Source organism: Plectropomus leopardus, chromosome 4 (assembly GCF_008729295.1).
Source record: "Plectropomus leopardus isolate mb chromosome 4, YSFRI_Pleo_2.0, whole genome shotgun sequence".
NCBI classification, from domain to species: Eukaryota; Metazoa; Chordata; class Actinopteri; order Perciformes; family Serranidae; genus Plectropomus; species Plectropomus leopardus.
Window position 1 is genome coordinate 30,639,294 of NC_056466.1, and position 13,930 is coordinate 30,653,223.

Below are 13,930 nucleotides of genomic sequence, written 5' to 3' on the forward strand. Positions count from 1 at the left end.
CCATGGCCCCCTGATGCAATTGCCTGATGTCATCTGCAATAATAACTGGAGGCTGATAAAATGTTTCTAGCTCATAGGTTCTAGAGTGGTACAGGTTCTAGAACGTAGTGGTTCTAGAATGTTACAGTTCTACAATGTTGTTGGCTCGGGAATGGAGGAAATCTAGAATGTTATAGTTTTAGAATGTTAAAATTGTAAAAATAAAATTGTAGAATGCTGAATAATGAATATGTGTTAGTTCTAGAATGTTAGGGTTCCAGATTGTTTCAAACATGTCACAAATTCTAGAATGTTGTCATTCTGGAATGCTAAGGTGCAATTGTAGAAAGTGCAATAATGAATATTGGTTAGTTATAGAATGAAGGAGTTCTAGAATGTTACAGTTCTGGATGGTTAAGGTACAATGGTAGAATGTTCAATAACGAATATTTGTTAGTTCTAGAATGTTAGGGTTTTGTAATGTAATGTTTTTAGCATTTCAAGGGATCTAGAATGCAGTGGTACTGTATGTTAGAGCTCCGGATTGCTTCAACCATGTCACACATTCTAGAATGTTGTGGTTATGTAATGTTACTGTTGTATAATTTTTGGGGGTTCTAGAATGTTATAATTCTGACATGTTAAGGTACAATCGTAGAACGTTCAATAATGAATATTAGTTAGTTCTAGAATGTTAGAGTTCTAACATTTTGGCAGGTTCTAAAATGTAGGAGTTCCAGAATGTTACAGTTCTGGATGGTTTAAGTACAATGATAGAATGTTATATAATGAATATTTGTTAGTTCTACAATGTGAGGGTTATGTAATGTTTTTTTTAGCATTTCAAGGGATCTAGAATATTGTGGTTCTAGAATGCAGGAGCTCTAGAATGTTATAGTTCTAGAATGTTATGGCGCAATTGTAGAATGTTAAATAATGAACAGTTTTTAGTGTAGAATGTTGGGTTTCAGTATTTTTCTAGCGTGTCACAGGTTCTACAGTGTTATGGGGTCCATAATGTTACAGTTTTAGAATGTTTTAGGTTTTTGAATGTAAGAGTTCTTGAATGTTACAACACAGCAGTAGAATGTTACTAAAGAGTATTTGTTAGTTCTAGAATGCTCGAGTGCAGGAATGTTTCAAGCAGGTCACAAGATCTAGAATGCTGTCGTGGAATGTAACTGTTCTAGAATGTTTTGGGTTGTAGAATGGAGGAGATCTAGAATTTAATAGTTATTAAATTTCAAGGTATAATTCTAGAATGTTAAAAAATTAATATTTATTAGTTCCAGAATGTTAGTGTTCCAGAATATTTCTAGCATGTAACGGGCTCTAGAGTGTTACATATTCTAGAATGTCATGTGTTATCCTGTGAAAAAAGACAATCTAACAAACCTTGTTGGGAGGGGAGCTGAACAAAACTCACAAATTTTGTTCAATTTTGGAGAAGAAACAACTGACATGGCCATTTTCAGGGATCCCTTGAACTTTCACCTATATCTGAATTCCTGTCAATTCATCTTTAATTTGTGATCATTCAAAGAGAAATTTGTAAATGTGTGTGAGACTTCAGGCATTTTCATTTGAGTATTAGAGCTTTTCTTTTGTGGTGGAATTGCAAAACACAATGTCTCTGGGCCAGAGGGCATCACGTTACCTGCACTATGAAACTGGCTGCTACACCAAAACACCACACAGCTTCTGTTCCTGGCTGCTCTAAAGAAACCCTGTGTGCATTTGTGTAATATCTTCATGAAGCAGACTTACTCCTGCCAGTATCCCCCTCATCTTCAGCTGCCGCTGTGATTGGTGTTGTGTCACTTATAGGGCTCCTACGATCCATTCTATCGTATGTCGGCGAAGGTACCTTGGGAGAAGTTTTGCATTATTGAACAGGCAGAGTTGGAAATGCCTCAGGGGTCCTTCGGGCATGAGTTGGACTACCCCTGAGGCTTGTTCAGTGTGCTTGATGTAGCAGTTGGGAAAAACTGACGAACAGGATGAATTAATGAACACAGTTTTAATGTTGGCTAAAAATAACATGAAAGATGACCAGAATCATGCATTATTTTGTAACCAACTTACGAGTGCATGGGAAAATAACTTCAAAAGAATGCACTGTCTATTTAGAGAGTTATGCATCTCCACCAAAGAGGAAAACAAAGGGTTTAAACAAACAAGGTAGCTGCAAGGGACTTTGAACTACAAGGGTTCTATCTACAAATATGCACGTTAATTAAGTTTTTGGAAGTTGGCTTAGTGCAAATGCTAATGCAAGGCTGCTTTTAAGATGCTGCATACCCACATACACACACACACACAACAGTGTACCAACCTTAAAGGGGGTGGGAGTGAAGGGGTTTGTAGGGGAGAGACTAAGGAACAGACTGGGAGTCTCTGCTTCCTACGATCATGAGGGGAAACACAGATATAGTCCAGTACACATCATCACCAAAACAGCAGTCTGCCTCTCAAAAGACACTTTAGAGCTCCTTCAGTCCTTTTGGAATACCATGTGGGCGTTAATGACTCATCACTCTATATATAATATAGTGTATACATAACATCCTCTATACACTACAGCTGTACACAGCCAAACATCAGTGGCTGTGTGGGAACAGAAACTGTGAAAAAAAAGATTTCACAGATTGTCATCTGTTCCAGTGGAAAATAAAGTAGTGGTCACGACCTTAAACACGCAAAAAAGTAGCTACTGCTTTTGACTTTGTTGAACGCTATATATATACACACACATATATATATATATATTCAATGCATGTCATTTTTCACACTACACCATCAATACATCAAAGTTGGAGTAAATTTTACGCCACATTCATCTCTGTAAAAGCGTAAACAGCCTTGTGAAGCTCAGAGTATCGTGTAGAGCAGTGTTACCTTGCTGCTGTGTGAGTTGGATGTTGGAGTTAGTCTCTCATGGTTGGTAAGCAAAGGGGACTGTGGGTGAAACACAAGATGCAAAGACGGCAGATGGATATCTATGCGACTGGGAAACATACTGCAGCTGCTTCTAACGATGCATCCAATATGTTACATTGTATACTAGATAAGTTCCAGTCAAAGATAATTTTGTTCAATAGGCTTTGTGTCCAGAGGACATCAGATTGTAATGCTACAAAACCCCCACGCACAACATTGCTCAAACAAGTGATGGAAAGAATATACTCTGCACCTTCTCTTTCCAATTGCTGAATATTGAGATTCACTGTGAAAGAATCCATAGCCTCAAGGGACTCAAATGCTAAACAATGCAATGTATGAATACCTGAGTATATATTGCACAATATATTCTAAGCCAGTAAAAATGAATTATTTGTTGGCTGTTTTCTAAGATGCAGTACCTGAGATCGGTGCTGTCCAGACTGGACCAGGAAGACCACTGAGTCTCCAGCCCTACGGATGGCCTCCACCGCCTGCTCATGGCTGGCATCTCTTAGGTCCACACCACACACCTTGGCCAAATCAACACACAACACAGCAAATGTTAAACGAGATGACATTAGACTAATCTCATGCAATCATAGGGAAAATTAATGTTTGGTCAATCCTGTACATCCAAATGTGTCTTCTGCAATGATCTAATATCATAAAGATGGCAGAAACCAAGCTGCGACTTTCAGTGCTGAAAAATAAATCCAACACATAAATGCCCAAAACTGCAGTTCCTAAAATAGCCACATCCAAAACTGAGTCAAACCTGTAGACCCCCATGTTAGAATGCCATATTTTTCAGCCTGGTAAAAAAAAAAAAGTTTATATATAGCTTATTTCCTTGTTCATAGCAACTGTACACTCTCCATGGTAGCAACAATGCGACATAATCTGTTGGTTACATATGCTGCCTTCAAGTGCTCCTTGAAAATATCGTATTTATCATAATTACGAGGTACAACCACATGAATGGCCCTTCAAAGTTGAATAACAATTTAATTTTGGGGATACCTAAGCATGCGCGGTGAGTATGCTTACATTGATAACGTAAATTTAGCTAACACTGACATTACAACATTGATGAGGATGTTTTTTCAGGCCATGTGCGCGGAAAAAAAAACTTAGCGTCTATGTTTGTTGCTTTTTTCTGAGCAGAGCACTTGAATGCATGTGTGTTGCAATTATGACTGCACAACTGGGTAGTAGTAAGTGTGATATTTTCGAGGAGCACGTGAAGGCAGCATTACATCATACAGTTATGATTAAAGTCATTTAACAGTTTTCCCTTTTACTCTAATTCAAATGCACAGTTAGGCTCTAGATATTTATTGGCATGAGGCACAGTAAGTGGCACTGTGGAAGTCCAGTGTGCACTTTATTAGTTTGTATGACAAACTATCGCACCTAAAACACCCGTGTGTACAATTGAATTGCATTGCTTTGTGCAATCCTGTATTGTATAATGATGATAAAAGTGAACTGTGAACCTACAGCAGATAACAGGCTGGAGTCCAACCCATTTTATGGTTATTTAGGCAACAGGATTGCTCATTACTATAATGTATTATCATCAAATCGTTATCTTTCAATACAATGGACACCACAAACAAAACCAAATTAGGGCACATGCAGCCACAATATATACACACACGCACACATACACTCCTTTTTATTGCCGCTTCTCAGTCTCTTTACCACTAACAGGCTTTTATACAGTATATAGAGGAAAACACACACACTCTTTCCTGCAATTTCTGTCTACATTGCACACACACACAAACACACACACACACACACATACACACACACACACACACACATACACACACATACCTCTAGTATCCTGTCTCCAGTCCGGAGGGTGCCATTATGTGCTGCCGGGCTGTCGGGGCTGATGTGCTTGATGAAGACTCCCCTCATCATCTCTCCACTGCTCAGTCTTCGGCCCATGCCTCTGCCTCCCATTATGCTGATACCCAGGGACTGGCCTGGCGCTCGAGTAAGCCGCACACTGGAGCACAAAGCAGGATACAAGACACATCCACGCATATTGTGGAGCTGAAAATCCTCCTTACAGTACGGGTTACACTGATGATGAATGCATGTCCTCTGTATGCCTGACGAGGATCTACTTGGTTTGAAATATTACTGCACAAGAAGGAAAATTAATCCAATGGGTGTGCTTTTTTTTCTCTCCTTTCAGTCTCTATCCGCTGCTTAGGGCCGCGGATCGAGTTTCAAAGATTAAGTCAAAACAATAGAATAATATACCTGCCGGGGAGAGACACACAAAAGCCGCTCTTTGCATGCAGTGCGGCTTATGTGATTTATCCAAGCGGGATGCAGTCATAAATGCGATAAATGCAGGTTGTGAAAGCAGTCGGTTTCTCCAGGCCTGAGAAACATGAGCGTGTTGAGTGTGTGCTGTGCTGCTCTGCCCCTGCTGTGAACATAACCTGAGCACACTAGGATTGTGCTAAGCCTTCTCTGGCAGAGAGAGGATAAAGGGCATCATGGGCAGAGTTTGAAAAAAAGGGGAAAAAATCTGAATATAATCTAATGGCTAAGAAAAAAAATCACAGGTCCTTACATCAGTGATTTACTAACCTTCTAGGCTGATCCCAGGAAACGAGGAGGGTACGAGGAGAAAGCTCCTCCTCAGCCTCCTCTTTGCCATCCACCCTTATCTCCACCTCCAGCTGTGGTATCTTCCCATCTGCACTGCTCCCGTTCTTTTTCTCCTTCGCTATCTCTCCATCTTCTCTCCCTCCCTGCTTCTTCATATAAGCTAGAGGTTTTGGAATCTGCCAACTGATGATGAAAAAAAAAACATGCAAACAGAATCAATATTTTAATCAATGTGTCATGTTAAATGGAAAACCTGATGATGACATGCATGCTCAAGGTAAACATGGGGAGATATGAAAATTTCAAGTCATGATTATTCTAGACCAAATTATTGCAGTTTGTTATATTTCCCAAATAATTATCCAAAATAGGCTTGAAACTCTTAAAATGGCACTAAAACTTACTGAAATGAATTTGCATATTGTTGAGAAACAACAGAAGAACAGGACTATGTAAAATGACATATCTTTTAATATGAAATATGCCATTACTTGATTAAGATCTTTTGCGTGTTCTTAAGTTACTGTGTGCAGCCTGTTTTTGCTCTTTTGTTTTTGGTCGCCCTGCAATCTCTTTGGTTGCTACTGGACACAATATTTATGACTGTCAAGATAATGAAAATTCTCCACAAATTAACTTAATGTGTTTTTATCGTGATCCACATGAAAAGTCATATATTGTCCAATTTCTAGCTCAAAGTTTTATCAATTTCCTCAAGATATTTTACTTAGAACAAATTTCCGCACATTCTCGCTCCTAACTTGTCAAATACTGATGATCAGTGGCCCTACATGCCAAACTATGATGATTTAGGGTCCAATTTTTGATGCTCAGAGACAGTGTGTCAATTTACGCTTATTACTGTCTTTTCAAAATAAATTTCTGTAAGCTTATGTTATGCATGTTCTGCTCATTATAGCATACAGTCTCCTTTAAAAATAAACATAAAACATAAGTTAAAAAAAAATGTTTTTTTAGGCTGATTTCCTGAAGGTTTGGGCAACAAATAACTCCCCTGATTTTTCTTTTACATGGGACATGAAATGCAGGCTGCTCGGTGAAAGTCGGAGCTTGTTTGACACATCTGCTTTACCCTCTCAACCGCCCCATGCAGATTTTCTCCTTCTTTATACTACTGTATTTGCCCTGAGTGTCAAAAAAACGCTGCTGCCTTGTGCATGCCGCTGCAAAAGGGGGCTTCATTGCATCCGTTTGACACCAAGGGTCACTGACCAAATATTTGCATTTGAAGACCGGGTTGCAAAATATGTATTCAATTAATTGATGAGCTGAATTAAAGACAATGAATTGGCAGTCATTTTGTTAATTAATTATTGATTAATATCAAGAAAAAAATATCAAATATCAAATAAATATTCTTTCTTTCTCTCGGACGTGCATTTCTGTTTTTCCGTCAATGGGTTAAGACAGTAAGTTGGACATAAAAGATAATAAAAAATTGAAGACATCACTTAATGCTCTGCATAACTGTGACAAGCAGTTTTCACAATTAAAACAATAAAAAAAAATCTATAGATGAGTGCTTGGTGAAAATAATCGTTAGTTACTTTCCTCTCTCTGAGTTTAATAGCATTCGACTACATCTTTCCAGCTGAATTGCTGTGAATAACAAGGTATTTTGGCATACTTTGTTATTCTTTCAAGTCCTGACACACTGTGACACATGGCCAATAGCCATTTATATTGGCAGGCCTTGAAAAGATATACTGCTTTCAGTGCAAATAGCCCTGCAAAGACACATTTTCTGCCAGCGAGTTCACTGTAAGGTAGTGTCTTTATGTGTGTGTAACACATACAGCATTTATACATATATTTCATACACACACACATATATATATATATTTCCTATATATATAATATCTCTCTCTATATATATTATATATATATATATATATGTGCGTGAGTGAGTGCAGAAGAAAGAGGGAGAGAAGGAGAGAATTTTTCATGAATATATTTAACGGTGGAGGCCTGTAATAAGCCCATGGAGGTGAGTGATAGTGGTGCTATCTGCGCAGCAGGAGCCTGTAGCCAGTTAAGTTACAGAAGAGGGCAGAACAAATGGTTCCACCAGGGCTGAAAGAGAGCGGCCAGGAGAGGAGGATAGGACCAAGGCTCGCACGGGAGGGAGGAGAGGGAAAATGAGGTAAAGAGAAAAAACCAGAGAGGGAGAGAGAGAGAGAGAGAGAGAGATGAGAGGCAGATGTAGACACAAAGAGTCAAGAGAGGAGTCTAGCAGAGAGAGAGACAAAGACAACGCACTGGAAGATAAGAGCGAAGAAAAGGCTGCGCAGAGAAATGGGAGTGAGCGAGGGAGGAGAAAGGCAGAGGCAAGAAGATGGAGCGAAAGCAGGGATAGACAGAAGCGAAACAATTCATTTTCGCTGACAGTCAGCACCGAGATCCATAAGCGAACGGCTAAATATAACTCAGAGATTCAACATTCAGAGAAGCTTTTTTTTCTCTTTACCACAAAGAAGAATGGAGAGGAGAAAATGCGGACTGGAAGAGACTCAAACTGAGCCGGCAGCGTACTGAAACACATTGTTTCTTCCATGGATACGCTTAATTAAAGTGTCAGATAATAACTCAGATCATTAGCATGACTTTCAGCGGCTGAAAAGTGCGATCCGTAACAGTAATAAAAGCCTGGCTGCTATAATATCAGGAGGTTGACACAGAACGGGCAGAATGTATAGAGTGTATTTCACAGCCTGAACTCTCTGCAGCAAACATATCAACATGTAATAAAGCAGGAGCCTTGAAGTCTAATAAACCCTGAGACAGGTTTATCTCACACTCTGGGGGCCTGACTAGGGATTAGGTGACCATAAATAACAGAGTGAGACCTCTGGATCTTACATTACCTTGAGTCTGGGGCCGGGGTGATGGTGGGGACCACGGCTGGGCCCCTGGATGGAGCTTTGAAGGAAGCCGAGGTTCTGCGTATTGCTGGATCTGGAGCTGCCGATTTAAATTTGACCGAAGCGGAGGGTCTGAGGGTGAACGAAGCCGGAGTCGGAGCCGCAGCAGCTCTGATCGGATCTGGGGATCTGGCCGGAGCCGAGGCAGGCTCTGGAGAAGGGGTCGGTGGGGTGGGTGAGGGACTCGCGCTGGTTGTTGCAATGGATGCCAGAGGCGGTAAACACAAACGGGCGCGGTACTCGTCCACCTGATGGGCTGGGACATAGGTTATGCTGAGGGCAGAGGAATGTGGGAGAGGAAGTGTGGGGGCAGGGTGAAAACATTTAAAATATTAATATGGAGTTGACATTTGCACATTTTTTTTAACATTCTGCACCAAACAATAATACATAGGATGATAAAAAGTGAGAGGAATGACACGGCACTTTGTGAATGGTTTCTATTCATGATAGATGGATGATTATTTCAGCCATTGAAGGAGGGAATAATGAAATATTATAGTTTAGAGGAACAGTCTGACATCTTGAGAGATTCTTTTAGTAACTTTCTTATTGAGGGTTAGATGGAAAGATTGACACCACATCTGTACTGTAGCAACAGCCAGGAGTCAGCCATCTTGTAAGCTTAGCACAAAGACTGGACACAGGGGGAAACAGCTAGCCAACATTGTACGCTTCCAAACCTTGGATGCACTACAATTGTATATATCATTTTTATCATATCAACGTTTCTAAAGTGACGCAGTGTATGAGCGGACTTTGTCGTCAGGAGGTGGAAGGGTTGGTGGATGGCGGGACTCATAGCAGACCACAGTTTGAGACCAAAACCCAAAAAACCCAAAATGGTTGTCTTTTAGCATGTTATCCCTGCATTTCCTCTGGCTTTTTAGCCCCCAAACAGGGGTGTTTTAGTAATTTATTGTTGTGTTTCCACAGGGGATAAAAAGCAGATATTTTCTATTGAGATATCGCTGCATTTCCAGCCACGAATGTGCCGCCAAAAGCCAAAGTTTTTTTTTAGCCAAAACATGGTCTTTTCCTATCCATAACCAAGTGTTTTTTTGCCTAAACCTAACCATACATTAAACCACTGTGTCCTTGCACTGTAAAGAAGTGAAAAATGTCAACCTATCCAATGCATAAGAATGTACAGATGGATCGTGTCTGGGGTTTGCAGAAACACAAAATTCCGACACTTTTTCTGGTAATGAATTTAATTTAAAAGCTCACTAGTAAACACATTATATCTTAATGTTAAATGTTAAATTAAATTTAAAACTGATAAACTGGGGTTTCATGGAATATTTTTTGACTAGTTGTAGGAACTTCCTGGAGTCTTGTTGTCTACATGACATTTGAGTGCGATTGGTATCGATCTTTTCAACCAACTCTTGGTAAGAAAGCAAATAAGCATAATTTCAAAAATACCAGTGCTTTAATTCATATTCATTCCAGGTACAGGTTAACTTCACAAGGTCAGAGCTGTCAATCAGGTGATTTGACAGAGTGGATGCTAGATAGTACCCATCAAACCACCAGAGAGTCTCACCTAGTCTTTCCCTGCTTATGGTCATTGGCTAGTCTTCAAAACTTGATGAGTCAAGGTTGAGGTGGTTTGCGTTAGGGCAGAAAGGTTCGTGTTAGGGTTAGCACTAGCCAATCACAGCGCAGTGGGGTGGGACGAGGAATTTGGTGGGTACCGTCTAGTATTGACCATTTGACAGCTTTTAGCTTTAACAAATATGTACCCTTAAATAAAAGATGGTAAAGCTTCAAGCACCTTAAGCAATGTTTAAAGTGGAAATAGAGAATATTTCACTCTAACATATAAATGTGAAGAAATTGTTGATTGCACAATTTATTGACTAGACTAGAATAATGACAGCATTTGTCTTTAGATTGCAGCTTCGCTTTCATTATACAATTCTGTTTGCCCCTGGAAACGACATACAGGGCAAATAAAGGCTCTGCTTACAGCACAAAAGAAATGCGTTAACAATTGTGCAACCAAAACAGGAAGAGGATTGCGCTTTTGTTTTCTCTGGTAGCTATTGACTGCCATAGAGCATCAAGTGAAGGTCTTTGCAGTCACTAGCCTCAGTAATGGAAATTGTGGCATGAATGAAATGAATGAACAACTGGACTAACTGCGTGAACTCTACCCTGCAGAAAAAAAAGGAGTGCTGTTGCTAAGCTCTTCAAACATGCAAAGTGATAAAAAGTTGCCAGTTTCCACTTTAATAATGGTTAACTATTCTACTCATCATTAGTAATCGATAAGCAATAAACCCTTTGAAACTTGAGCAAATTGACTTGATTTCTTTGAACATAGGAGGGTGAACTGACAAGAAATAGCCCAGAAATTAGTATGAAAATGACTTGAAAATAAGCACCCTCAAAAAAGAAAAGTTAAAAAATACACTCAAAAAGAGTGCCAAGAAAAATTGAAAAGTTTTCCTGTCACAGAATTTTAAATAATTAAGAGAATTAGAAATATAGTTTTTTAGACATTTTTCCCATGTTTTTGATCATATGCAATAATTACCCCCCAGCTAATTTTCAGGTTATTTCCTTTTCACCCTCTTTTTTTTATTTCAGTATGCAGGCTATATTTTGCCAATCAGACCATCAATTTCTCAGGTTTTAGAGGTTTAAATGCAAAACTGATGAAGAAAACTGATGTCAATCTAGGTGTTAAAGGGTTAACAATTATTATTATTAGTTTTATTTATTTATTTTTTTTTATCTAAGATCTAAAAAACAATCAATAACCAACCACTAATTTTAAGGCTGCTGTCTTACATGTCAAATGTTTTTCAGTGGCCTAAAATGACAGATGTGCCCCACTCTCTCATCACTGCTTATGAGAAAAATGAAAACAAAATGTATATTCCACTGTCACTACAAGATGCATTTTTGATTCAAGACAGCTCTAAGCATTTCTGAAACATAACATTTGGAATAATAAAATGTGTTTTGCATAAGCCCGGATCTGTCTAAGCTATGGCGTAAATGACATCATTTAAATAAAGTGTCAGTGGGACATCATTAAAGCCCCTCCCCCTCCCACTTCCATTCTTGTGTGACGCCACCAGCAGACATGCTGTTTGAATCCACTGAAAGAGCCAATTTCTCTGTTCCACTCATGGTGGCAGATTGAATATGGAGGTCTTCCACACTAAGCTGTTGTGACTGAGCCATGTGGACAGCCTGTCGTGTCTCAACAGAGGCAGTTTGATAGTGACAAGCCCTCACCCTTCTATGTCTGTCTTATTCTGGGGCTGCCAAAGCAACTCATCTGCCTCCACTCTCTGTTAGTTTGTCTGCAGTGCTGTCAGGAGGAGGCAGTGTGAGCATGTGTGTGCGGGCGAGTGTGTTTGTGTGTGTGTGTGCATGTGACGGAGAAAGACAGAATGCATGTGTGTGTTCATCTGTGTGTGTACTGTGGTGTGCATCTGTGAGAGGCTCTTTAAAACGCTCTTTTATTCAGAAGCGCACTGTTCAAGGTGAGATGAGCGATGAATTATTCAGAGATATTTCCCATAGCAGGAAAAAGGTGTTTTTGGAGGTTAGACCATTGAAAGGCTGTGTATGTGTGTGTGTGTTAGTGTGTGTGTGAGTGTGTGTCGGTAAAAGCAAGAGAGAGAGAGAGGGAGAGGTTGATAGAGAGAGAGAGAGAGTGGGTGTTTTGCAGGGCAGCACAGTAGTGGAGGTGGGGCACATTTCCAATCAGCCAAACAAGCATTGTCAATGTGGAGCCATAACTGCTGATGTTAGAACAAGTAATGATTTACCCAATTTTCCCTCCGGCAATCTTTAAAATTTCATCATCTAATCTAATTTAACATGACTGCGGCGCCTCAGTCAACTATGACTGCAGTGTCAAAAACAAGGTGGTAATGGAGATCCAAAGTGAGACGAGATCGTTTAGACGTGATGATGCAGTGAAAGTCATGTTTGTGACTGCGGCAAGCACATATTTATATTTATGATGCACATATACTCACTCATTCGAGTCACACAGACTGTCAAGATCTGCATGGGTGGATCTAGAAAATGTGAGCAGTATTCAATTACTTTTTTTTGTAGCAGTTGATTGTTCTCTACATTCCCAAAGGAGCTCTCTACATTCTCTCTAAAGTAAGAACTCTGGCTTTCTCGTTTTTCAAGCAAAGACGTGTTTAAACTATGACATGAGGGGAAATGCATATGAATGCAGTATAAATAACTGTGCTATATAACTGACTGAAATCTGCTTTACATGTGCCACACGTGTCCTACTTTCACGCTGAGCCCAGTGCAGGGCCTTGTTTTGGGTCATAAGTGGTGGTCACTCAGCCCAGTCACCAGAGGAAAATGTTGGCATTTTACATTCTGCAAACCACACATTTCATACATGGAATATCATCATAGGTAACATAGTTTATGAGCTGATTTTGTGATTGGGAGGTGGAGATGATAATAATGGTACCATCGGCGAGACAGCTCCCGAGCTGCAGACCACTGATCAAGACAAGACCAATAACAAAACCTGATTGTTTTTTGGCAAACCTTTGCGACATTTATTTTGGCATTTGAGCCACCGAAACTGGGTATTTTTCCATACTTTTACAGCGGCTTTTTTAAAAGTCAAAACGTGATCTTTTTTTCAGAGGGGAGTCCTGATCAAGTAGTAATTTAATATTGAGTACTTGCCCATACCGATTTCTGAGCCAATACTTTATTTTTCTAGATAATAAGATAAGAAGAAGTACAGCATTATCAAATCAATCAAACGTATATGCATGACTATTAAAAAGCTCTCAAATGTGTGGAGAAAAAAAAATAAACCTGCATCCAAGCTGTAGATGTTTTTTATTTTGCTTTTTACACAATAACTAACAAACCCTCCCTTTAAGTTTTTTTTGGCCTTGTGACTGTTGAGAATGAATTTCTCTGTCCCTTTAAGAGAGTATTTTCCAGTGTTAGTTGCTTCCATGTAGCTTTTGTTACCTGCATAACCTTTAATCCGTTGAATAAAGCTGATACAGAAGAGCTGACATAAACACGGAATTGATTCGAGCTCACAATAGCTCAATACAGCCAATCTTGATCAGTTGAGAAATGCCTTCAGTGACTCCTGTTACCGATATTTGAGATCAGATCAGGACATCCCTAGCTTATTGTACCTAAATCTAACCAGTCTATACCACAGCGTTGTTAAGAAACAAAAAGTTTCATTGTATTCTCTAAAAAATAATGCACAAATGCAAGATATCCATGGTCTGCAGAAATGCACAATGCAAACACTTGTTCTTTTGAATCAAATTTTTCCAATACAAAAAACAGCAGTGTTACCATGTTATGTGTTATCTTTTAGTCACGTTCGGCCACATTATAACCTACGAAATTCACGATTGTGGTGTAGTAGCCATGGTAACTGGTTGCAT

At 39.5% G+C, this 13,930-nt stretch overlaps 1 protein-coding gene across 1 annotated transcript in view; it reads right to left on the minus strand.

The window, feature by feature from the left end:
• Window positions 1-13,930, minus strand: part of si:dkey-92j12.5 (multiple PDZ domain protein) — a 55,952-nt gene that overhangs the window by 14,408 nt on the left and 27,614 nt on the right. The window contains exons 20-27 of the mRNA XM_042485523.1: window positions 12,509-12,550; window positions 8,445-8,774; window positions 5,539-5,742; window positions 4,765-4,942; window positions 3,342-3,452; window positions 2,878-2,937; window positions 2,315-2,383; window positions 1,747-1,846 (exon numbers count right to left, since the gene is read on the minus strand). Coding sequence (XP_042341457.1) covers window positions 1,747-1,846; window positions 2,315-2,383; window positions 2,878-2,937; window positions 3,342-3,452; window positions 4,765-4,942; window positions 5,539-5,742; window positions 8,445-8,774; window positions 12,509-12,550 — 1,094 coding nt within the window. The remainder of the gene's footprint in view (window positions 1-1,746; window positions 1,847-2,314; window positions 2,384-2,877; window positions 2,938-3,341; window positions 3,453-4,764; window positions 4,943-5,538; window positions 5,743-8,444; window positions 8,775-12,508; window positions 12,551-13,930) is intronic.